Source organism: Lathamus discolor, chromosome 18 (assembly GCF_037157495.1).
Source record: "Lathamus discolor isolate bLatDis1 chromosome 18, bLatDis1.hap1, whole genome shotgun sequence".
Lineage (NCBI taxonomy): Eukaryota > Metazoa > Chordata > Aves > Psittaciformes > Psittacidae > Lathamus > Lathamus discolor.
The window spans coordinates 6,504,200-6,528,118 of NC_088901.1; the positions used below are offsets into that span (position 1 = coordinate 6,504,200).

A 23,919-nucleotide genomic window follows, 5' to 3' on the forward strand; every position below is an offset into this window, starting at 1 on the left:
AGGGTGACCACAGCAGAGTGCTCCCCACGGGGAGATGTATGATCCCATGGGATAGAACCTCAACATCCACCTCACCCTCGAAGAGCTGCTTTGTTTCCAGCCCAGATTCACCCATCTCCAGCTGCTGGGTCCTGGGCACCCATGGGCTGATCCCTTGGGTCCATGAGCACCGCTGTCTCTGCTTTAACACACACAGCCTGAACTAGAGCCTGGCCAGAGGAGAGCAGCAGCAGAGCAGCAAGGATGGGGGGGATGAAGGGCATGGACCCTGCATATCAGGGATGAGCAGAAACAACAGCAAATAACACAGAAACACATTGGTCCTTCCATGCGGATGGGTTCCTGGGGCGAAAACCTCAGCTTTGTGACCAGAAACAGTGCCTTTAGGCCTTCAGTTGAACAAAACCACTTCCAAGAGAGCCAGAAGGCAGCAGGAGCAATCCCTCCCCAGAGCCCATCTCCTTGCTGCTACTTTTCCAGCCATTGCCATTGATTTCACTTCCCCAAAGGAGGCCATTTCCTCCCTTCCACACACAAACACACAGAGAACAGGGGGTTCTCTGGTGGCTCGTAAGTGTTGTGCTCACCCTTACCTGTGCCTTGCTAAACCTGCTGCAGCCACCAGCCATGCACAGTGCCCTGTACACCCGCATCAAACCCTTCCCATGCTGCTGGGGTCTGAGCCACATCCAGCCCCATGTCCCCATGCCAAGTCCTACCTGTCTGAAGGGGCTGGACAGCCCCAGGGCTGGGATCCAGCTCCTTGGGCTGCAGGGATGGGGCTGGAACAGGGGCACAGGCTGCTCCCTCCTTGAGGATCTTATCGGCAGCTCTCAGGGGCTCCTGCCTGCACCCTGATAAATGCTGAGCTCCCTGTCACAAGGCTGGGGTGCCCCCAAGTGCTGCTTCACCCACACACACACGCCCCCCTCCCAGCTCCATCCGAGCAGCAGGAACGAAGCATCCCACCGGACGCCTACATTGGGATGAGTGCGGGTACCCCAAATCCTGGTACCCCAACACCAAGGAGATGGGGATGGGCACTACAAGGAGGGGTGCAGGGGAGCCCAACCCCTGAGGGAAATAGGACAAATGAGCCTCCCATTTGTCCCCTTGGACAATCCAAGGCTGTTCCCAGGACACCCTCAGCCCATCATGTGAGGGTAAAAGGAAGCTGCATCTCCCCCCTCCTGCATGGCAGCACATTGGGAAAGAGGAATAAAGAAAATGACCATTTTATTCTCTCAAACAAGGTCTGTACCCGAGGCCCAAAGGCATCACCGTGCCCAGGCAGGAGCAAATCCACCCCAAACCACATAGAAATAACTTAACTGGAGTAAGGGGCCACGGGGCCAACCCAAGAGTGGCTGAGCCAGGAACTGGGATTCACCCCAACAGGCACCTCCCCAGCGACCCGCGCCCTGGGAAGTGCTCTGGATAAAGCTACAGCCACCCCATAGCCCACGCCACCACCCTCGGAGCAGCCCATTCCCCACCTCAGGCAGAGGGGATGGCCCCAGGTCACAGTAGGGACAAGGCACAGAGGTGATCTCAGCTTGGAGATGAACAGCACCACGGGTGGCTGGATCCTTCCCAACGCTGCTGTGGTGCCTTCCTTGGGTGGGAAGGGGGTGCCAGGGCAGCACCCCCACGGCTTCCAGCACAGGATGACCCCAAGAAGCAGGAGCAAAGCCGGTGCTATCCATCCTCTGGTGCCGTCTGCCACCTCCTCCCTGGTGACAGTCTTGGTGCCGGGGCATGGAACATGGACACCATGACTATATGGAACACCAGCACTATATGGTGAAGCACCCACAGCACCCTGGGTTGGCTTCATCGAGCGCTCCCAAGCCCAGGGCAGCATTGCAGGGTCTTCCTAGCACTGACGGCTGTGGGGTCCCCTCTCTTGGGATGAGGGATGGGGAAGCCCCAACTCTCCTTCCACAGCTCCTTAAGCAGGGAAACAACGTTCCAACAAAGTCCTTATGGTACCAGCTCCCCCCTTGGCTTTCCCCCTGGAGGAGGAGGAGGAGGGAGCAGATGCTGGTCAGGTCATGTAGCGGGTGACGGCTCTCAGGGCATAGAGCAGAGCCGCCTGCATCCGAGCCTCCAGCAAGAGCAGGTTGATGTGCACCTACACAGGGAGAGCAGGGTCAGGCCACGGAGGGGGCTCAGCACCCCCAGGATGAGGAGGGGAAGGGATGAGACAGCACCTTCTCCGAGTGCTTGAAGTGTCTCCAGAACTGTGTGTACACCCGCTTGGTTGTCTTCTCCGGGTAGCAAGCCACCGTCTTGATGTAGATCTTCAAGTTGCGCTCCAGGAGCTGATTCACCTCCCCATAGTCATAGTCATCATAGCTGGGACAAAGAGGAGAGCACGTTACTCCAGGGACAGCCCTGGGACCCCTCAACAGCATCACTTTGCCTTAGCCTAAACAGCAGCACCAAGACCAAGTCCAACCCCTCAGGCTGGAGCCACTCATGAGCTCTACCCAAGGCGGAGGCCAGGCTCCTGGACCCACCGGATGCCAAAGACACAGTGGACGTAGTTCCAGATGGCCCTGCGCAGCATGGACGTGTCCACGCCGCAGTGCATGGCGATGGTGTTGTACGTCAGGTTGTAGACGACCTGGAACTTCTCATCCAGGAGCTGCCCCACGTCCGGGTAGAGGCGGTTGATGAGCGAGTAGCCGTGGTCCTCCCAGGTGTAATCCTGCCAGAGAAAGGATGCTGGGGTAGGGACTTGATGGGGAATCGTGGGGCCATGGATTCCCAGCCTGGTTTGCGTTGGAAGGGACCCTAAAGCTCACCCAGCTCCACGGGCAGGGACCCCTTCCACTGGAGCAGCTTGCTCCAAGCCCCTGTGTCCAACCTGGCCTTGAGCACTGCCAGGGATGGGGCAGCCACAGCTTCTCCATTCAACCCATTCCAGTGTCCCAGCACCCTCACAGTGGTGGGAAAATTCCTTCCTAAGATCCATCTCCATCTCCCCTCGGGCAGGTTAAAGCCATTCCCCTTGGCTTATCCCTACAGGCCCTTGTCCCAAGCCCCTCTCCAGGTTTCCTGTAGCCCCTTTAGGCACTGGGGCTGCTCTGAGGTCTCTCCCTAGAGGTGGAACCAGCCCAGCTATCTCAGCCTGGCTCCCTTCAAAGCCAGGGACCAGCCCCCTGCATCCCTTCCCTTTGTTCAGGATGGGATGTGAGCACCCACCTGTGCACGGAAGGTGGGGGGTGCCTGCTCCCCCCTCCGCGTGAAGTCCTTGTAGCCAAACTCGGGGTCCTCCACGAAGCAGAGCACGTTGGACTGCAGGGAGTGATCCGCAAGGTCTACGAGACACCACCGCAGTGCCCATGGGTGATGTGGGGTCATCAAGGAGCTCATCCTGCTCATCCCTGCACTGTTCCCAGCTCCTTCCCCCCTCCCTGCCCCATGGGGACCCCACTTCCAGCCAGCAGCACCCCTGCTCCTCCTCACCTGAGGGAGCCACCAGCAAGCTCTCGGTCTTCTCCATCTCAAAGCGCGTCTCCATCTCCTCCTGCGTGACACCCTCCTCCTCCTGCTGGCTCTCCCGCAGCAGCTTCATCCTCTCCATCAGCACCTCCACCTCCTGCATGGCGTCTCTGGCCTGGGGAAGCAGAGCCCAGGGTCAAGGCTGCAGAGGGGTTGCAAAGGGGAGCATGGAGCTGCTTGCAGCTCTGAACCAGCCCCAGCCTCCAGTCCTTGCCCAGACCCCGGCTCTTCCCATGCCTCATCCCTGGCACTGGGAAGGTGGCTCTAAAGCATCTGCTGCTCGCAGGGGAAGCCCCATAGGGCAGTCCACCACCCCACCATGCCCTCCCTCCCCACCCCAACCCCTGAAAGGCAGAGCCCCCTCTTTTACCCCAGAGCCCCCCATGCTGTCCTCAAAGGCCGGGCTACTGTCACTGTGGGGCGGGGGGGGCCAGCAGCCCTGTCCCCCCTCCTGGTCCTCCTCAGGGTTGATGCCACAGCCGAAGACGAAGGATGCGAGTGAGTGGTAATGGGTGAGGAGCACCAGGGCCTGCACCAGCTCTGCCAGGGACCAACTGTTCTCCCCTGTCTTCAGCAGGGCCTGCAAGGGACATGGCATTGGAGAGACCCCCCCCACAGCTGCACCCCCCATCACACCCCAGAGCCATGGGGCTGGGAGGCATGAGTGGGTTTGGGATGTGCCCCCCCGTAGACCAGCCATAGGGCACAAGCCACCCGTTCCCATGGGTTCAGCCTGGGGGGGGGGGGCGGTGTACAAGCAGGATTTCCACACCCCCCCCCCCAAACTGGCTGCAGGTTTTGAGGTGCTCTCACCTCGATGTGCTCCTTGGTGATGAGCCAGGGCCGGTGCGCCAGCAGCTTGTTGATCTCATTGAGGTTCCTGAGCTTCGGGGGGGCACAGTGCAGCCCCTGCAGCCATGCGGGGTTCCCCCCAACCTGCAGGAACTCCCCCATGTGCAAGCCCACCAGGTAGGAGCACTGGTGCCGAGCTGCTGCCTGTGGGCAGAGCCGGGGCAGTCAGCACCCAACCCTGCTAGAAGGCTTGGAGAAGCCACAGCAAGGAGCCACCACCTCCCTCCATCCCTCTTGGAGGGTTTTCCTTAGGGATGAGTGTCCAGATAGGAGTATCTGCCCCCCTCCACCACCATCAGCACCAGTCCCCATGGACTGGAGGGGAAGGGTGATGGGTACCCAGGGCATCAGTACCAGTACCCCAGGATGCCGGGTACCCAGGAGGGTCACCATGTGACCAAGCCTCTGGGACCACAGCTCCAAGGAGGACCCATCCCCGAGGTCCCAAAAGCCAAGCAGAGGACCCCAGAGCCCAAAGCAGCCCCCTGCTCACCATGATGGCGATGTAGTGGCGCTTGTGGTAGGGCAGGGGCCCGTCCATGCGCAGCAGGAGGCACTGGGTCTTCCAGAAGCTGCTGAGATACTGGGGGTGCAGCCCCATGACCATGGTGATGTTGTCCACCCGGCCTGCTGAGACGAAGGCCTCGATGAGGAGCTGGCGCAGGCTGCTCTCCATCCCCTCCTGCAGGATCTGCGGGCATGGCGAGAAGAGGACTTCGTGCTGCAGCCCCCCTATCCTATAGGAACATCCCCTAAACCCAAGCATGAGGACCCAGCAGCACCCCTCCCACCCTGCTGAGCACTCACCCCTGCCCGGTACGGACATCGCCTCTGCTCCCCACTGCTCCCAGCTCTGGGGGGCTCCATGGCGGACCCTGCACAGCCCCACCAGTGGGGTTGTTTGGTTGTTTGGGCCCTGGTGTGCAATGGGGAGGAGGAGACGGGTCCCGCCCCCCGCCTCCCTGGGTGACGAAACCACTCTGTTATCTCCAGTGCAGGAGGAACATCTGGGACCCAGGCACTGGGAGCTGAGATAGGGCTGAAGGTGGCCTATGGGGACTACAGGGTGTTACTGGGTGGTGGCAGCACAGGGGGAAGGCATTTGGATGAATGGGGAAACTGAGGTACGGCAGGGTGGAACAGAACTGCTCCCCCCCACTGCCACAAGGGGGACAGCAGAGTGGGGACCCTTCCCCATCGCACCCCAGCACCAGCAATAGGGGGTGGGAATCCTGCCCTGTCCCCCACCAGCACCCACCCAGGGCCATCCCCATCCTCTCACCTCTTGCAGGGGGATGAAGGCGCTGGGCCCCTTCTCCAGCTCCTGGGGGACCTGGATCCCTGCGTCCTAGGAAGGAAGGAACAATGCTGTCAGCCCGGCCGCTGAGTGTCCCAGGGACATGGGTGTCAATGGCAGACAGGGGACATGCAGCACCCATGGGTGTCAAATGCAGACAGGGGACACATAGCACCCACAGGTGTCAAACGCAGACAGGGGACACACAGCACCCATGGGTGCCAATTGCAGAGAGGGGACATGCAGCACCCGTGGATGCCAACCACAGAAAGGGGACACACAGCACCCATGGGTGTCAAACGCAGACAGGACACACACAGCACCCATGGGTGCCAATTGCAGACAGGGAATATGCAGCACACATGGGTGCCAACCGCAGACATGCAGCACCCATGGGTGTCACCTGCAGACAGGGCACATGCAGCACCCATGGGTGCCAACCACAGACCGCGCACCCCACTCCCAGTGGTGCCCTGTTAAGGACCTTGCCACCAGCGTCTGCATCCAGCAGCACCCATCGCTCCCAGCAGGATGCTCCTGCCCTGAGTCACCACTGAAGAGCCTGGGGTGACACTGGGGTGACAGCGGGTGCTGAGCTGGCTCGGTGCTGACTCACGTTTGGGGGCAAAAGAGCTGCTTTGGTGCTCCAAGAGGCTCCCTTGGGACCCCAGCAATGCAAACCCATGGGGACAGACCGTGGATTTCCAGCCTGGGTGGCAGGAAGGAGCCTGGAGCCCAGCAATGACAGCTCAGGGTGACCTTGGAAGGTGCATTTTCATCATCCCTCCAAAGAGACTCGTTCTGTCTGGCTGCATTAAGCGTTGCTCAGTGGTTAACCCTCACTGCACCACCGCTGTGCCAGGTACCACCTCCTGCTTCCACTGCTGGGGAAACTGAGGCACAGAGGCAAGGCGCTGGCCCAGACCTGCTCCACAACCTGCTCCCAACCTCCAGCCTGCCCTGAGGCTCTACGGAGGCGCTGGGGAAGGAGTTAATCCCTCGGGAGCAGGCGCAGGGTGTGCCAAGCAGCGCTGGTGCCAGTGCTTAGTCAGGTGTTGGAAAATCATTCCCGATAAGGGGAGGTTAAGCAAACACCCTGCAGGCAGCCGGCAGAGCAGGTCTGTCCCTCGGAACCATCTCCTGCCTGGAACGGGGCTGGAAGCTGCCCCATGGCCGTGCTGGGGGGTGAGAGCAGCGCCAAGGGCATGGTGGATGGGACGGTTCCAGCCCATGGTACCAAGGTCTAGGGCATCCCCACCAGCACCGGCCTCCCCCAGCTGGCTCCAAAGCACCAGGACAGCACGGGAGTGTTAAGACTTTACAGTCTTAAAGAGATGCCATCCCCAGCTTCCCAGGAAAGTCGGAATGCTGGAGGACCGAAGTTGCAGACTGGCAACAGGGATATCCCATAAAACCCCACAGGCACCTCAGGGACTCACTCCGCACGTTAGCCTCCAAATCCAAAAGCCATGGGTAATGCCAGGTACGGGGACATGGAAAGAGATCCCATTGCCAGTCCGGGAATAGCAGCAATTGGACGGAGCCACCAGAGGCCCCTTGTCTCACCTCCCAGCCCACACCTCCAGGCAGAACCTCAGCTCCACAGCATTAAGGACATCCCAAGATCTCCCTTTTCAACCATCCCAGTGCCAGGATGGGGCCAATCCATCCCCAGAACCCCTGGGTGGGCCCCCAGCAGCACCCTTATCCTTAGGCTGGAGCCGGCCCCTGCTCCTCCATCACATTCCCGGTTCCCCGCTCCCTACAACCAGTCCCGAAGAGGGGGGACAACGGATGGATCACCCCATCCCACCCCGGGAGGGCGATGCCAATCGGGACAGCCCCGGGCAGCCCGGCCCGGCCCTTACCTCGCAGCCCCGCCGGCCCCCACAGCCCCGGTAGTGCCGCAGCCCCGCGGGGCCGCACGGAGAGCCGGCCACCAGCATGGCGGGGCCGGCCCCGGGGGGGGGACGCGGGGAGTCCCGGGGTCCCCCCGGGCTCTAGAACGCTGCAAGCTCACGGTGCCCCGGCACCCGTGCGGCTTTCATAGCGCGGCGGCGGGGCGGCCACGCCCCCTTCTGCGTCTCTGCCAATGGGCAAAGAGGAGGCGTGGCCAAGGCGCGGCCGTCAACCAATGGGGAGCGGCGGCGGCGCAAGGAGTGCTGGGGGTTGTAGTTCGCCGTGAGTCCCAGCGGAAGGAGCCGGACCGTCACTCGCAGCATTCCCATCCCTCGATACAGGGAGCGATGGGAAACCACTGCTGGGGCCAGGGGGGGAAAGGAACCAGCTAGAATCCCCCTCCTGCCACCCGCAGCCCCCCATGCATCCCTACAGGACACTGGAATTCACCCACCGAGGAGGAGCCCCAAGAGTTGCAGCTCCCATCCTCTGAAATAACACAACCCAAAGCCAATAAAAAAGGAAAGAAGGCAAAAAATACCCCCCCTCATCCCCCCACCGTGGCCAGCCACCGACGGCTGCACTGATAACAGCCTGCTGCTGCTTGACAGCCTGCACATGGCAAAGTCCAGCCGATGGGAACTGCTGCACAAACAACTCCGGATTTGCCTGGAAACAGCTTCCAGCAGCTCTGGGCCCAAGCTCCGGCCCATTAACCCAGCATGGCATGAACTCAATGTGGCAGCACAGCCAAGAGCGTCAGATGCCCCATGGACGGCTGCTCCTTGTCCTTGTCCCCTTCCTGGCACGGCTCAGACACCCAACACCCTGCTGCTATTTATAGGCGTGTTTTGCTGTCTCTGTTCTCCCCTTTCTGCCCCCCTCCCCCCCGAAAGCTCTGGACACGAGGGTGACACGTTGACATGGTCACAGGGACCACAGGGCCGTGGTGAGAGGTGGGCTCACCTCTCCAGGCAGTGATCCAGCTGGAGATGCTGCCAAGTATCCAATTTAAAAATATCCCATCAGAAGACAGCAAAGGCTGTGCCAGGAGGATGTCTTCCCTGGAGCTGTCACGCTGCTGCAAGGAGCAAGAGCAGAGCAGCACACAATTAATCCCATCTGTTCCACAGCCCCAGGTCAGCGCATCCTGGCCGATGAGCACCAGTGTTTGCATCCTGCCATGCAGGTGCCAGAATCCTGGAATGGTTTGGGTTGGAAGGGACCTTAAAGCACACCCAGGGCAGGGACACCTTACACTAGAGCAGCTTGCTCCAAGCCCTATCCAACCTGGCCTTGAAAACTTCCAAGGGACAGTGACTGCAGCCCTGCCCTGGGCAGCCTGTTCCAATGCCTGAACACCCTTTGGCAAAGGAATTGTTCCCAATCTCCATCTAAACCTCCCCTGGTGCAGCTTGAGGCTGTTTCCTCTTGTCCCATTCCTTATTCCTTGGGAGCAGAGACTGATCCCACCTCACTACAACCTCCTGTCAGGTACTTGTAGAGAGCAATAAGGTCCCCCTGAGCCTTCACCAGGTCCCTCAGCCATTCCTCCTCAGACTTGTGCTCCAGGCTCTGTTACCCACTTGCTCCTCAAGGAAATACAACTGGATGAGGGTTTCTCCATGCTGGTTGATCCCAGGCACACAGCAGCACTCCAGTGAGGCCCAATGCAATATTCCTTGGAAAAAGGGTGACAAAGGAGATGCAACATTTCCTTGAGAGACAAACCTGAGAGCTGAACCCAACCACCCTGTTCCCAGCACCACCAATCATGGGAAACAAGCGACAGCTCAGCAATTCCTTAGGGACTGACAGTGCTCGAGACACTGACTGGATAAATCTCGCTTGGGTTGAAGAGCTGCAAGGAAGCTGAGCAGGGAGGCAATGCCAATTGCTCAACATAAGTCACCTTAGAGCAAACAGCAAGGTTGACCGGGGACAACTGCTTGGGACGTCACCAGGTTGGTGGTTTTGGCCAGCCTGGACTCTGAGGACAAAGGGAAGCAGCAGAGACCACTCAAGGACTGTCCATAGGGAGCCCCTGGAGCAGATAAGATACCCATCATTAAGTGTTTCCCTTCCTCACATGCCCCACTCCTGTAGGAAGATGTGGGAACTGGATCACCCCCATGGCTGGTCACCCCACACCTCCCCACTAACACCCTCCAGTGGGAAAACCCACCAGCACCAAGCCTTGGGGAGCTGGAAGAAAGAAGCCCAGCCCATTTGTGGGGAGAAGAAGATTCCTCTGCAGCTGCAGCATTTGGAGCCATAGAGGCCACTGCTAAATGTGGTCCTTGGTACTGCAGCACCTCTGAGGCCAACAGGAGCATCCTGCTCCATCAGTGTTTCTACACCAAAGGAGGATGGACATGTCTTCTGCAGCATAAATACCTTAGAAACAATGGTTCCTACTGGTTCGTGATCCTCACTGCTCTGGAAGCTTTGGGAATGGCAATAGGAGGGAGCTGCTATCTCCACGTGCTCTGGGAGCAGGGACTGAACACAGTGGAGCTGGTGTGGAACTGGTAAGGACGGGGGTTACAGCCAAAACACCTTTGGACTCCTGGAACTCTGGAGATTCCCTTTGGAAGAAGGCAAAGGGCAGCTGAGTTTTCTTTGTGGAAATCTTTTTAAAAAGGGGAAAACTCCATCCCAAAGGAGCAGGTCTCATTGCCAGTTTGCTCCCTTCATCTCCAGCCCAAGGCTGGTGCTCTCTTCTCCTGGCTCAGCTACAACACATCACTTACTACAGCTTGAAAGGACTTAAAGATCCTCAGTGTTGGGGTTCTTTAAAGCCCATTTTAAAGCCTGTTGCCCCCAGTGCTCCCAGGAAAGCCCAGCAATGAGGGAGGAATGGAAGGGAATGTGGTGCTGAGTAATTACCAGGCTGGTTAAGTCGGTTGACTTCTGCTTGAGCAGGTTTAGTTCTGCTGCAGGTACATGCTATTAGGCTGCAAAAGAGTTTCAGATCCTTGCCAGGGGCCCTGCAAGATGGCAAGGGAGATATTTAGGCAAGTAATTACTTAAGACAAACCAGGTTAAAATCTAATCCTCTTGGTTAGGAAGTGCTTTGCAAACCCAAGCACCTTCAGCTCCCCAGCTCAGCACTGCAGAGACACTGCGCTTCAGGCAAGGTGCAGCCAAAGATCAGCTCACCTGAAAGGATTGGAATGGGGAAAAAACCTGGAACTCAGTTTTTACCTGGATTTGGTCACTAGCAAGTGGCTGAGATCAGTGTGTCCTATTTATGTGTGTTCAGTTACTGTTAAAACTCTGTTTTCCTAAAGCTTTAGAATAAAGCAATCACAACTCAAAATGAACTGAATGTATCTATATATCCTTCTGCAAGCACTGGATAAACGAGGTAAAGGCAGGAGCCAGCCATTTCTTACCCAATGTCTGGCTGGAAAGTGCAGCAATTCCCTGAATCCAGCCGGAATCTCCCTGCAGCTCCACACGGCAGACACCAAGAAGCCCCCCGGAGGCACCAGGGTTGGAGCAGGAGGTTCTTTGCCTGGCTCCAGCTCTCCCCGCTGCGCTCAGCCTTTGGCACATCAACTCTCATCTATCTCCTGCCCTGCTGTAAAGCAGGATAATTGGGCCCATTCCCATTGCTGTGCTCAGCAGAGATAAAGCACCCTGGAAGCGCCAAGCACCGCTGGCACACTCAGGCAGCAGCAGGAAGGTGCCAGCTCACCTTCTCAAGGGGCAGTTTGTCATCCAGGCACCTGAAAGCAAGCATAAGGAGGAGGAATAGGGATGAGGAGCTGCTGAAGGCTGCAGATTTAAGGCTCAGCTCAGTTACATGCTGTGAAGGACACACTGGATGAAGCACAGTGGTTTGGAACCCTCTCCCTGTGTATCCCCAAGGGGTTCTGCCCTGATTGAAGACACTAAGCCCTGGTTTTTGGCACAGGTACTTGTAGAAGGCATCACTCTGTGCTGCAGAAACAATGGGAGGCTGCAGGGCGTGAAGCAGGAGGGCTAAGGTTTGCATTTCCCCACCCTGCAATGCAGGGAGCAGACATTCAAGGACACAGCAGGTCCTTGCCTGGTGTAAACAGGCAGGAAAAGCACCCAGCGCTGACCTGCAGCTCCCACAGGACAGGGACATTCCCAAATTGAACTCTCCAGGAGGTTTTCACTCCCAGATTTCTGTTGGGAAATGAGAAGCTTTAAGAAACAAACCCCAAAGCCCTGGTTTTCCTCCAGAGTTGGGGCTGGGGTAAGGGGAAGACTTCACATGGTATTTACTCACCTCCCTTGCATCCCCCCTTCTCCTTCTGGCTTCTTGTTTCTATGCTCTGCCTTCATTCTTGGGGAAAAAAATACAGCCCAGATCCCGTGGGATGCAGCTGGATGGGTCCTGGGAAGCTAGATGTAACCAAGTAACAAGGAGCCTAGCAACAGCCTTCATCAGGAGGATTTAAAGAGGGAAATGAAAGCAGCAAACAACAGAAATCCAGCATCAATCCCAAACGCAACCAGACCCCAAAGCAACACTATGGGTGCTTTGACCACCAGGAGCTAAAGCAGTTGTGGGCAGGGGAAGGTGCTTTGGCTTTCCTGCAGGTAGAGGAAGTCTGAGACACAGATGAGGCTTTTTGAAAACACTTTTACAGTCGCCAAAGAGTTTTGTACAAATCAAAGCATCCCGTTGAAAATCGCCATTAGTACAAACATACAAAGGAACGATGTTCTGACTACAAATCATCAGCTACTTGAGTGCATGATCCATTCAGCACAGCTAAAAAACCCCCATCGTATATACAACAGGGCCCTTCTCCCTCTTCTTTTACCCTGAGGGAGGTGAAAAAGCAAAGCCCCCAGTTAAAAAAGCCCCACCAATGCACCTCATATCCTAAGAAGGTGTGAAGTAGAAAATCTGGGGTGGTATTTCCCTGCTGGCAACAGCTTCAGTTTTGTCTTCTTGTTTTCACCCCAAAATAAACCCATACAACCAAAACCAAGCCCATGGCGTTGGGTTGGATGCTCCAGCATGCTCCTTCCGTGCTGGGAGCCAACATCATCCCAAAAAGTGCCTTGAGTAAAGTCATCTTTAATAGGGAAAACCCAATCATCACAAGCTTGAGGGAAAAGCTTCATTAAAGCCCTGCATCAAAAAGGTTTCTCCTCTCTCTATCCACCTTCAGCACCAGACCATGGTTCCATCTCCCACTCCTCTCAGCATCCAGCCCCACACATGGCTCCTCATGCTCTGACTGGTGCTGGGATGCTGAGGAGCAGTCCTGCCCTCTGGGAGCTGCACCCCATGAGGCAGAGCATGGGGAGTGCTCACCTCAGAGAGGTCTGTGGGCTCGGGGCTGCTCCCACAAAGTACGTCCCTGTTCCAGGGAGCTTTCATAGCCCTTTGATTCCGCTGGCTTCTGCTCAGCAGTGAGGAACAGCCCTGGAGAGCCCCACAGAACACTTCCTGAGGAAGCACTTTCCTAATCCAAGCCCTGCTTCTGCAGCTGGAAGGGAGCTCTGGGGAGCTCAGCCCATGGAACAGAGGGAACAGCCAAGCCTTGGATGCTCCTGGTGTAAAGAAACAAAGTGAAAGATGCTTGATCACACCAAGCTGCAGAAGTCATCAGTGCCCCACAGGTCACCAAGTAACCAGGAGGAAGGGGGGGTGTCTGTATCCTTGCACTCTGGCTCCCAACCTGAAATCTATTGGAAGAAGACAAGAAAACACAACCCCAGGCAGTTTGGTTTTTCCATAGAAAAGAAGAAAAACCCCAGAAACAAACCCAAAACCCCCTTCCAAGAGAAATATAAAGCCCCCATTTTGGGAGCATCTTGCAAAAAAGGCTGGATCAAGCATTCTCAGCAGTGGCACAATGTTCCAGTAATGTCTGTTGGGCTGGTGATTTATCAGCTTCCTTTTGAAAAGGGAAGAGTTGAAGGGAAACCAAGCTCCCACCACACGCAGCTCCTGACTGGCCACGGCTATTGCCTCACAGCAGCAGGTTGGGAACCAAGCAAAGTCTCTAATGCAGCAGGTTCCTCATTGCTAATAGAAAGGGTTGGCAGTGGCAGGAACTGAAAGAGATATTTAGGATGGCTGGGACCTCTCCCCATGGATCACCGTGGTACTAGGCTGGTATTCAACAGAGATGGATGGGGACCAGCCACGCTCAGGATGCTGTCGAAAGGCAACACACACACACCAGGCGTTTCCATCGAGTCCACAGCAGGGGGAGAGGGACCACACTGAGGTTTTGGCTTCCAGCGATCAGGCAGGTCTCCCAGAGTCCTTGGCTAATGCTGGGGAAAGCTCCCACATTGGGGGCTTGGTTCTAAGGGGAGGTTATTGCTCCCGACTTCTCAGGCTTTTTGCCCTTCGATAGGGCAGCTGCTTGCTTCAGGAGTTCTCTGTTCTTGGCCTGGAAACAGAGTGAAAACGGGGATTTAAATGGATCATCATTAGTTCTTGGGCTCCTAGAATTGGCTGGCCACAAGCTGCTGGCTTCAAGCAGGCAGATGAGAAAGGAGGTGAATGTGGCTCTCTGGCACCACAGCACGAGCTCAAGTCTGGCATCTCATCTCTAAGCACCTACAAAAGGCTCTTCCACCGTTTTCCCCTCATGGCCCACTGCTGTAAGGAAGAAGTGGCAGCCATGCATCCCTACCAGCTTTCCAAACCCATGAGAGCACCACTGTGTAGTAACTTACTCTGGTTTGCACTTAATTAAAACTCAGATCAACCTACAAACAAGGCTCTCCAGTCCCTTTTACCAGACTTTGGAGCTCACTCTCCTCTATTCTAGGAAATAAATCATCTTCTAGCCTATGATAAACCATGCTCCAGCTGTAGGGTAGGGGGTAAAACCTGTGTGAAGACAGATACAGGTCCTCTGCATTAGTTCTCAGTGAATGAATGACTATGTAAAGAGTAATTAAACCATCTGCTCCAGTGCTGCATGCAGTAAAGCAGCTTCTTTTGCCTCCTGCAGATTGGAAGCATACAGGCAACTCCTGCTTCCCCCCATGGAAAGAAAAAGACAAAGCAAGAGCATATTCTAACAGTGAATCATAGGAACACTCCAAGGCACCTTCAGTACACCGAGAGTATGTGAACTTTTATTTGGCATCAGTGAAGTTTCCAGAGCCTCAGTCAACACTAGCTGAAGAAAACACTGGGACACAACGGAAAGAATGTATTCCAGGCAGGAAAGCATTTGCAAAGAGGGCTCATCTCCCTCTTAGCCCTTGACCTCCTGGCCAAGGCAAGCAAAAAGTGGAGGTTTGTGCTAATGTCTATTCCAAACTGGAGTGTTTGGACACCCAAACAGGAGGGAGAGAGCTCAAGGCTGACACAGGCAGTGCAGGATCGCTAAGAGCACGGATCAGTGGCTCTGTCAGCCCCTCAAACACAACCCACCAGTGCTCATGAGGACAAGAAGCACATCCAGCCCTCTGCACATTACACAAACACACAGACAGAACCTGTCTTCCACTCTGATCAGTGACTTGGGTGTGTGCTGCTGGAGGAGGGGTTGTTTGCTCCGGGGGAATATAAGCCTTTGGTCTTAGCCCCTCCTATTTCTCATTGCTAGGGCTTGAGATCATTCCATCCCCCAGAACAATTAAAGGGTGCAAAGTTCATTTCTGTGTCTGATTTCTTCCCTGTAACCAGCTCCCCTTTGACCTGATCTCTTTGGTGGCTCACAGGGTATTCATGCTGATTGTCTGCCTACTGTTTCCATGGCCATGACAGGAATCCTGCTCTCCCTGTTCCCTCAAACCTGCTTGATTTGGACTCCAGAGATGAAATGCTAAAGGAACTGCCAGTTGTTTCTTGAGCTTTTGTTCTCTCTGGTTGCTGGCCCCATAAATCACATTAAAAGGGGGGCAGACAATGGTTCTACAGTCTGGAGAAACAGGTTCAAACCTGATTTTGGCAGTAGCTAAAATGAGTTTGATGGTTCCCCTCAACTTCACAATAGAGTAAGAGGAGAGAGCAGCAAGGTGAATATAAATAGGGGTTACAATGCACTGCAGCCTGCTACAGAACTGGCAGGACAGAGAGGACAGGGCTGAGGAGCTTTAACAGAGCTGTGTGTGCAGCAGCTCACAAGTGACTGTTCTCAGTCACTCCTGGGTCCAGCAGAGCTCAGCAAATGAGAACAAAAAAGCTGTCACCTGTAACTGCTCCATGACCTCCTTGTGTGTCTTCTCCATCTGGTTCATCTTTGCCCTCATCTGCGACTCCTGGTACTGCAGGTCAGCTTTCAGCTCGGTGATCTGCAAAGAAATCAGTCAGAAGCAAGTGAGCTGGAAGGAGAGATTAATGCCTTCACCCCCCATGCACCCTGCAGAAGCTGTGTGAGACTGGATGAGTTCAGGAACATGCTGGGGGAGTGAAGCCAGAAACTCTCTTGCTCATTCCCAAGATAAAGCCAGACTCCACTGGAGTGTGATCTGTGTGAAGATGTCAGCATCTGACAAGGGGGGAAGCAAGCCAAGGGCTGTACCTTCTTCTCCTTCTCCAAAATCATCTGGTCTTTCTGGTGCAGCATCTTCTTTAGAGTAGCCACTTCCTCCTTCAGCTGGGCAATGATAACAAAGTGGTCAGTGCCAGGAGAGTCCAGGGCGAGGTCTGGAGAAAAACTGTAGCAAGAACAGGGAGAGACTCTTGTCACAACCCCTCCTCTTCACCAAGGCAGGGAACCCCCCCCAGAGGGTACTGAAGGAGAAAAGGAATCATTTAATGACACATTGTGTCTTCCAACCACTCTTTGAATGCAGGTGGTACCTGTATGCCTGCTCTGGATGCCACAGGAACACAAGGAACAGGGATTTCATGTGCTATATCGAGTTGTGCTGCTGCACAATCAGCAGGGACGCAGCACTTCTATGGGTGACCATCAACCAGTGTCTGCAGCAACCATTCCAACAGTCCAGATCTTTATTCAAACCCAAGAGTTGAGGACAGGAATGAAGCTAATGGACCTTCATGCAAACACCGAGGAACTCTGCTCTTGGATGTACAGCAAAATCTCACTGAGTTCAGAGCAGGAAAGGCTTTCTCCAGGAAGAGAAATAGCTGCACTTACACACCACCAGGCACTCTAACCCTAAGCAACCAGCTGAAAAGTTACCTGGGCATGAGTCACTCGCCTGCCCTGGTAATCCCTACATCCCCCTGCAAGGCAGCCAGTGACCTGGGCAGCCACACAGAGCCTTGCAGTGTGCACTATTTCACATCATAAGATATGATAAGCTGCAGCCACAGGCGCAGAGAGCTCACCTGATCTTTGCCTGCTGTCTGCTCCTGACTGCAGTCATGGTAAAGCTGGTTTTTATCTGTTGGTGTGTTAAAAGGGCAGCACCCTCCCAGCCACACACACCTGAAACTGCTGCATTAAACTGGAACAGCAATAAAAGAACAAAGCTTTGCCTAGAAGATGACTTCAAGTCTGGCCCTTATCAGGCCTCTATAGATAATATAAAGATCTGCTATAAAGATCAAGAGCCAGGGTTACCTGAAGGACAGCTCTTTTTAAAGCCTCCAGAGTAAGTCAACACATCCTAAAGCCTGCATTCAGCTCTAAAGCTGCAGTGGGCTGGGGAAGGCATGGTTTGAATTTCAATCACTGCCTCCGCCAAGACACCTCCAGGCCCCATGTGGCCACCAAGGCAGAGGGGACCGGCTGCTCATCATGTCTGGAAATCACCCATTCTCTGATTAGAAGCACATTGATTGGACTCATCAGTAAGGATGGGGCAGAAGAAAAGGCTCTTTCCACCTCTGTGCTGGGAAGCTACAGGGACAGGAAGCTAAGCAGGGACAGCATCACAGATGCTGAGAGATATGGCAGGTCTCTGGGTCCACCACTGTTGCTCACCCTGGGCAGCTCTCCAGTGCACAAGAGTTTCATACATGCAGGGAATCCTTCCATTTCAAAACTATTCCCGAGTTTCCCAAGTGCAGGCTGTGCACAATGATGGTGGGTGCTCCAGCACCTTCCTGTGTGCAAGCCTGTTACTAACAGTAGCTTTCATTTCCCACTCAGTGCAAATATGCCGAGGAGGAGAGAAAGAAAGGATAGATTAAAACCCCAGCCTCCACAGGGAGAAAGCTTCCTCACTGATTCCCTCTTGCTGACATCCAAGCAAGCTTCCCTCCTGCGTATCCTGAGCTGACAAAGAGTGCCAGGAGATGCTCCCATTTCCCTGAGCAGCTCCAGTAGGAAAAGCTCCCTCCTTGGCAGCTCCTGTTGCCATGCTCCCGGTGGAGCAAGGAAGGGGAGACCCAGCCCTGCCACCCAGCGGGGAGAAGGGACAGGAGGGTCACCAGCACTCAGGGGCTGCGGGCAGAGCTGGTGCCTGCCCCCAGGGTCTGCACCCACAAGTGGGTGACAGTGGGCTCAGGGTGCCCAGGCAGCATCCCCTCCTGTTGCATATGTGAGCACAGCCCCTTGGGATAGGTCAAGGGGCCACTGCTCTCCATGTCTGAGCAGGATAAAGTGCATGTCTCTGAAGCACACAGATGAGCTACTGTTGCTTCCAGTGGAGGCAGAGGGAAAACTGGAGCAATTCCAAAGACACCTGCCCCTCTATCAAGCAGAAAAGGAACCAAATGACTGTTCCATCATGGAATGAGTTGGGTTAGAAAGGACCTTAAAGCTCATCCAGTTCCAACCCCCTGCCACAGCAGCGACACCTTCCACTAGAGCAGCTTGCTCCAAGCCCTATCCGACCTGCACTGGAAATTTGGCTGGAGCCAGAATGTGCTGTAGAGCTGATCTCAGCAGTGAAGAGGTGCTGGCTGTGTCTCACCCCACTCCAGGCTACGCTGTGCTAACCCTAACTGCACACACAGGCTGACTCTGGAGAGGACAATCTTCTACATAATGGGGCAAGAAGAAAGTTTTTGGGGGGGTCTCAACCTCACAAACCCCTACCCAGCAACTCCAAAACGCCACTTAATGAACCACCATTCTTATTGCACTCCAGAAGCAGAGCCCTGGGTCTATTTGAGGCAGCTGCAGCCTGCCTTTCCTACAGCACATTGCTGGAGCTCTTCAGGAGTTGCTAAAATTACCCACAGTTTGTTGCTGGGAGTCAGAGTGTGTGGCAAGGAGCAGAGCCTTGGCCAGGCTCACAACAAGAGCAAAGGAAGGCATTTGATTCCTCTCAGACAGGCTCCTGGTTTGCACATGAATGACCGAGCAATTGATGCCAGAGCTGGGGACCTTTTGCTCCTTGGCTATTTGCAGTAGGGTATTATACAAATGGGCTACTACAATGAGTTGTTAGCCCAGGGTTTAGTGAGCAGATAGCAATACCTGGTGCTGTCCTACAACCTCAGAAGGCAAGCAGGAGCCCCTAGAGAGGGAAAGCTGCTGCAGTACTAATGGGCTGCGTGAGTTCTACCAGGGACTTAGCCCCAGTCTCTGCTCTGGCTCCACTAGCACTGAATTCAGATGAGTTCTACTTCCCATTGGAGCATTGCAAACATGAACAGGATACCTTGTCAGTGGTATCTATAGGACAGATGCAATCTGTGATCTCAAAGAGAAAACATTCAAGGCAGGTAGTGATTCTTTCATTACCAGTGGCTCTAACAGACCCTTTGGTCTGAGCCTATGCTCTGTGCTCCCAAATCACTGCTGTTGGGACAGAGATCCATCAAGAGGGATGGTTTCCATGGATGAGGCAGTTCCCAGGGAAGGAGGGAGGGCAAGAGGGGAGAAAACAACTCGTGCTCTCACTTCAGGATGTCAGTGCCTTGAGAAACAGGACAATGGTGGGCACCAAGACTCTGTTGGGAAGCAGCCCACGGCGCCAGCGTGGACGGGGCACTCTGGATAGGGGGACAAAGCATCTCGGGAGAGGAAGGAACGCTGAGAAGCAGAGAGGAAAGGCAGGAATGAAAATCTGCATGTACAAGACCATAAAAAAAAATAAAAAAATCAATCAAAATCCATCTCAATCTTCCTGTTTCTGCTCTCTCCCATTCTGCTGCACATGCAGCCAGCATCAATCCAGCACAAATTCTGACATCAGGATGGGATCTGATGCTTTCCAGCCAAGCTTCTTGCTTGGGAGCAGAGGAGGGATACAGGAGGTGAGTCTCCATCCTCCCCTCCAAGGCAGCCTCCCTGCAGACCAGGCTGATAGACCCAAAAGCACAAAGGCTGCAGAACTCAAGTCGAGAGCATAGCCAAGAGCCCCCCTCTCCCTCTAACTGCGAGGAGAGGCTGGAGCTGATCTGGCTCCAGGGCGCTCAGCCAAGGAGCAGGTTCTATTCTACCAGGTCCAGGCACTAGGTATTAATTTCCTCTTCAAACCTATGTCTAAATGGCAAGGAACACTGGACTGCCAGGCTCTGGAGAGCTGTTAATGCAGCCCCTCAATGTCCCAAAACTCAAGCATGAAAGCTTCCTGCTATTCACACAGCACTCTGTCTCATATAGAACTCCGCAAACAAGACAGCCCACCCCCAATTTCCCCATGTTCCAGGCTCACCTGTCACCATTGGCAGATATGGCATCAAACTTGGCTTTCTTCTTTGGGATTTCATTCTGAATAGAAGAGGTGGATAAGGTTTTCTGGCTGGAAAAGAAATGAGGAAATGGGATGTCAGACCCTGAATGACTTGCAGTCGAAGACAGAGAAGCAGATAAATATTCCCACCCACTTTAAGCCCATTAAACCAGTATTTTCTAGCACAAGAATGGTAAAAAATGCATTCCTTGAAGACTATCTGGAGACTAAAAATAAGCAGGCACCAGTGCGTCAGTCAGAGCAGTAGGCAGGTGAAGAACTGCTACTCCCAATCTCCATTTCAAATCACGGAATTCCACAAATGCAGTTGAGCTGGAATTATGTACAAGTTCAGGAAGCTGAAGCACTGGTGGCCTACAAGTCTACTCCAGCACAATGAGCTCTGCAAACTAGCCAAGCCTCACTTAGCCAGAGCCTCCTGAATAACAGCCCAAAACCCATCACTGAAGGTGGGTACTTCTCCCAGTTCCTTTAGGAAGTGCACCTAAGGAGCAGGGAGCAGCCAGGCCCCACAGTTGCTCACCCTGTACATGCAGATTACCTGTTGTAATGGCTGCCACTGCTGAGCCTGCTGTACTGTTCCTTCTCCTGCAGGCTTGCTCGGGAGGAGCTGCTCAGGTGTTTGCACTGCTCTTTGGTCTTCTGTAGGACCCGTTTGTAGGACAGTGTGCACAACCAGCACAGCAGCTTCCCATCCACCTGCAATGTGAGAGTGGGGCAATTTGGGGTCTTGTTTTCAGCCCACAAACCAAACAGGGTGAAGGCAAGAAGCAGCTTCAGGCTTCAGATCCCATATGAACAAGCAGCGACTCAAGAAGTGCCTGGAAAGGTTTAGCAGTGCATCTGGCATGGCTGGCGCAATGCAGACAGGGTTCCTAAAGAAGCTTCTCCATCCTAACTGCAGCCTCTGCCAGGCTTTGCTTACAGCCCATCTAATAGCACCCATTCACCAGGACAGGCTAACTCAAGTGGGATTTCAAAGCAATGCCAAGGAACAGTATGTGCCAGGGTGCTCACCAAAACAGCAAGGGTCTCATCCTGAGGACAGGGATTATCAGTGCATTATCCCAAAGGACCAAGGGATGGTTACAGCCTGCAGGAACAAGGCTTCAAGCCTCCTAAGAAGCACTTGTGTTGTTGAAGCAAAGGGTGGCAGAAGCATGGAATGTGTTTCCTGGTGGAGGTATGACACTTCCAGCTCCTTCAGGGTATGTCCCAAATACTGAAGGGGGTGGACAGACAACCACTGTGATCAACCCTTTTACCTTTTTGGCCTCCTTTTACAGAGATACTGACCTTTTTCCGGTCATCCTTCCTGTCAAAGGCACACTGCTGCTTGCACTGCTCACAGGAGTGTGGAGGGCCATACTTCTTCTCCGAGTTTGTGCATCGCTGGCACTTGTTTCCAATAAATGCTGCTATGATGTTGCAGTACTGGCAGGGCTTGGGCTTTAAAAACAAAAACAGAGAGCAAATATAGCAGTGTCTTCTAATTACACCAATACATTGCTCTTTCTGCTTCTCCCCATCACTTCCAAGCTTGTATTTCCTTATTCCAATCCAAGACAAAATGCAGTTGGACCCCTGGTCTCCAGCTAAGTGTATTTAGCACCCAGACCATTTATCAAGTGCAACAAAATAACTAGAAAATCTGTAATACAATCCAGATCTCTTTTTCAGATTCCAGACAAGCACGAAAGAAAGATTTAGCACTGCTTCCTGCAGCAATCTCAGTTTGTGTAAGCACGCTCTCATTTCTATCGGCTACCCAATAGCTCATTTCCTGGCCTCAAATGATGCAGAGGTGCTCTTTTCTGTGCTGAAAGGAGAGAAAAGGTAAAAGCTTCACCCTTGAGGGACCTGCAAGTTACTGATCAGTCGTGCTATTACAACAGAGCAGCCCATAAACTGCTCGGAGGCAGCAGGATAGAGACAAAGAAGATGAAAGGAACAGAGGCTGCTGCTCACTTACTGTGCCGTAGAGCTTCACATTCTGAGCACACTTCTTGCATATTGTGTTGGTTTTGCTATTAAAAGAGAAAGATCATTCCATTAACACTTCCCCAAAGAACATTAAACCTCCATGGTTGAGGATCCCAGTCTCCCCTATGCTCAGTCTCTAGTGGCGAGGCTGTATTCATCTTCACTAGGGACTCAGATATCAAAGTGTGTTTCTTATCCCCATCTGGCTGAGGATAATTTGCCCAAAAGTGCTATTACAAAAGGTAGCTTTTAGTTAAGGCATCCCCAGATGCCACCAGGTCCTCCCAAATACAGGAATCTGAGCACTGGCTGATTGGCAGCAGACATGATTCAGTGCTGGTGACTGGATGAGGAGGTTAAGGCAGGACAGGGCAGAGATGTTTTTGTCCAGCACACATAGGAAAGAACATCTCGCACAACTGTGGTTACCAATTCTCCCTCTGTAACTTGCCACAGCTACAGGAAACACATTAGGAAATCAGTTTTGGGTACCAGAAATCAGGTAAGAGGGAAGCCGGTGGGAAGATGCACCCAGCTCCTTCATTGCAAGATGCATCTAAGCACTGACCAAAAACCAGACCAAGCAAAAAGTGCACACCTAAAGACACCACAGACTTGCCTAGAAGACCTTTGAAGAAGGCCAAGTCCTATACAGCAACAACCTAGAGGTTAAGACTCAGTCATTGAAGGGGTAGAATCATTCTGGTGTGCTGCTCTATAGAATACACTGGGCTCCCCCACTTCAGAGGGCATTTACCTTTCCTGCTGGAACTCAGTCCTGCAGTAAGTGCATTTGACAATGGGATGAGCAATCCGGCATTCCTGCAAGAACAGCAGCGTTGGGTGAGATGCAGCGCTTCCCTCCCACACCACCTCCCCACATCCCAGGTCACCTGCTGACCCCATGCACACCCACCCAGCAGGCAGGACATTTCCTCCCGGTACAGTCTGCTGCTGACAAGGGCTGAGAGCAGAGGGAGGGTGGCAGGAGCCATGTGTGTCACAGGTAAAGGGAAGATCGTAACAAGGGCTTATCTGTGCCCAGCACCCACTGGCCTCACCTCCCGGGGCAGGAACAGAGTTCTGCCACACTTACCCACACCTCCGCTCTTCCCAACCCAAACTGGGGCCCTAAGCTCGCGCCTCTCCTTCAACACACCAGAGATGCCCCTGAGCATCCCCAGTCCCTTCCAAACACCCCTGGTTCCCCCAGTGCTCCAAGCCTCCCTCCCAAACAGACCTTCAGTTGCCCCCACGCCTGCCCCCACGAACATCACCCACCTCCCTGCCGATTCCCCCCCAGTGGCCCCATAAATCCCTCTCCAGCACCCCCGAACACCCCACAACGCCCTCAGCACCGCCTGGCAAACAAGCTGTCTCTCATTATTGCACACCCCCAGCTCCCCCCGTGCCTCCAGCCCCTCAACACCTCCCCTATGCCCACCACGTACCCCGAGGCCCCAAAGAGCCACCCCAGCCCCGCTGTGAGCCCCGCCATAAGCAGACCCCGACCCCCTATAACCCCCCAGACCCCTTTAACCCCCTCCCGCCTCCCCTCCCTCACAAACGGCCCCAAACCGGCGCTGCCCCCGCCGGACCTTGCAGAGCTGCTGGCCCTGGCTGAGCGCCTCGAAGGGGAAGCGCTGGTGGCACTTGGTGCAGGCGTACAGCGCCGCCATCCCGCCGCCCCGCTGACAGGCGCGGCACGGCGCGACCCGCCCCGCCCGCCGAGCACCGCCCCGCCGACCGCTGCTATTGGCCAATTCCCTCGTCACTCACGCCAACACCGCTTCTGATTGGTTGCTCCTCAGAAGTGGGCGGAGCGATTTCGCGTCCTCCTCCTCCTGCCTCCC

The 23,919-nt window shown here is 54.6% G+C and overlaps 2 protein-coding genes and 1 long non-coding RNA gene across 4 annotated transcripts; all 3 read right to left on the bottom strand.

Moving 5' to 3' along the window:
• Window positions 1-1,219: 1,219 nt before the first annotated feature.
• On the bottom strand, window positions 1,220-7,707 carry SESN2 (sestrin 2). Its single transcript, XM_065697820.1, is given in 12 exon segments — window positions 1,220-2,134; window positions 2,214-2,358; window positions 2,523-2,713; window positions 3,211-3,326; window positions 3,475-3,625; window positions 3,881-4,090; window positions 4,324-4,506; window positions 4,856-5,053; window positions 5,645-5,710; window positions 7,528-7,634; window positions 7,637-7,685; window positions 7,687-7,707. Coding segments are annotated over 12 exon segments (1,524 nt in total). The 3' UTR covers window positions 1,220-2,047.
• A 711-nt stretch (window positions 7,708-8,418) lies between these two features.
• On the bottom strand, window positions 8,419-10,742 carry LOC136023385 (uncharacterized). The gene is made up of 4 exons (XR_010616568.1): window positions 10,448-10,742; window positions 9,956-10,146; window positions 9,145-9,239; window positions 8,419-8,639 (listed from the first exon to the last, which is right to left on the bottom strand). It is a non-coding gene; the product is annotated as an uncharacterized LOC136023385 (long non-coding RNA).
• Window positions 10,743-12,159: 1,417 nt separating this feature from the next.
• FAM76A (family with sequence similarity 76 member A) lies at window positions 12,160-23,779 on the bottom strand. 2 transcript variants are annotated; one of them, XM_065697788.1, is made up of 10 exons: window positions 23,665-23,779; window positions 22,824-22,888; window positions 22,056-22,110; window positions 21,380-21,532; window positions 20,625-20,782; window positions 20,045-20,131; window positions 19,288-19,419; window positions 16,045-16,180; window positions 15,713-15,814; window positions 12,160-13,953 (listed from the first exon to the last, which is right to left on the bottom strand). In XM_065697788.1, the coding sequence occupies exons 1-10, from the start codon at window positions 23,743-23,745 to the stop codon at window positions 13,867-13,869; spliced, it is 1,056 nt and encodes a 351-aa protein (XP_065553860.1). In that variant the 5' UTR covers window positions 23,746-23,779; the 3' UTR covers window positions 12,160-13,866. The 2 variants fall into 2 exon arrangements, with proteins under 2 accessions (XP_065553860.1, XP_065553861.1); XM_065697789.1 differs by lacking the exon at window positions 19,288-19,419.
• Window positions 23,780-23,919: the final 140 nt, after the last annotated feature.

Excerpts from the sequence above, each read along its gene's own strand:
- FAM76A (XM_065697788.1), bottom strand. The coding sequence starts at position 23,745 with ATGGCGGCGCTGTACGCCTGCACCAAGTGCCACCAGCGCTTCCCCTTC. Across the intron at positions 20,783-21,379 it reads GGAAGGATGACCGGAAAAAG|GTGGATGGGAAGCTGCTGTG; the intron begins GTCAGTATCTCT and ends CTCACATTGCAG. Across the intron at positions 20,132-20,624 it reads AGTGGCAGCCATTACAACAG|CCAGAAAACCTTATCCACCT; the intron begins GTAATCTGCATG and ends TTTCTTTTCCAG.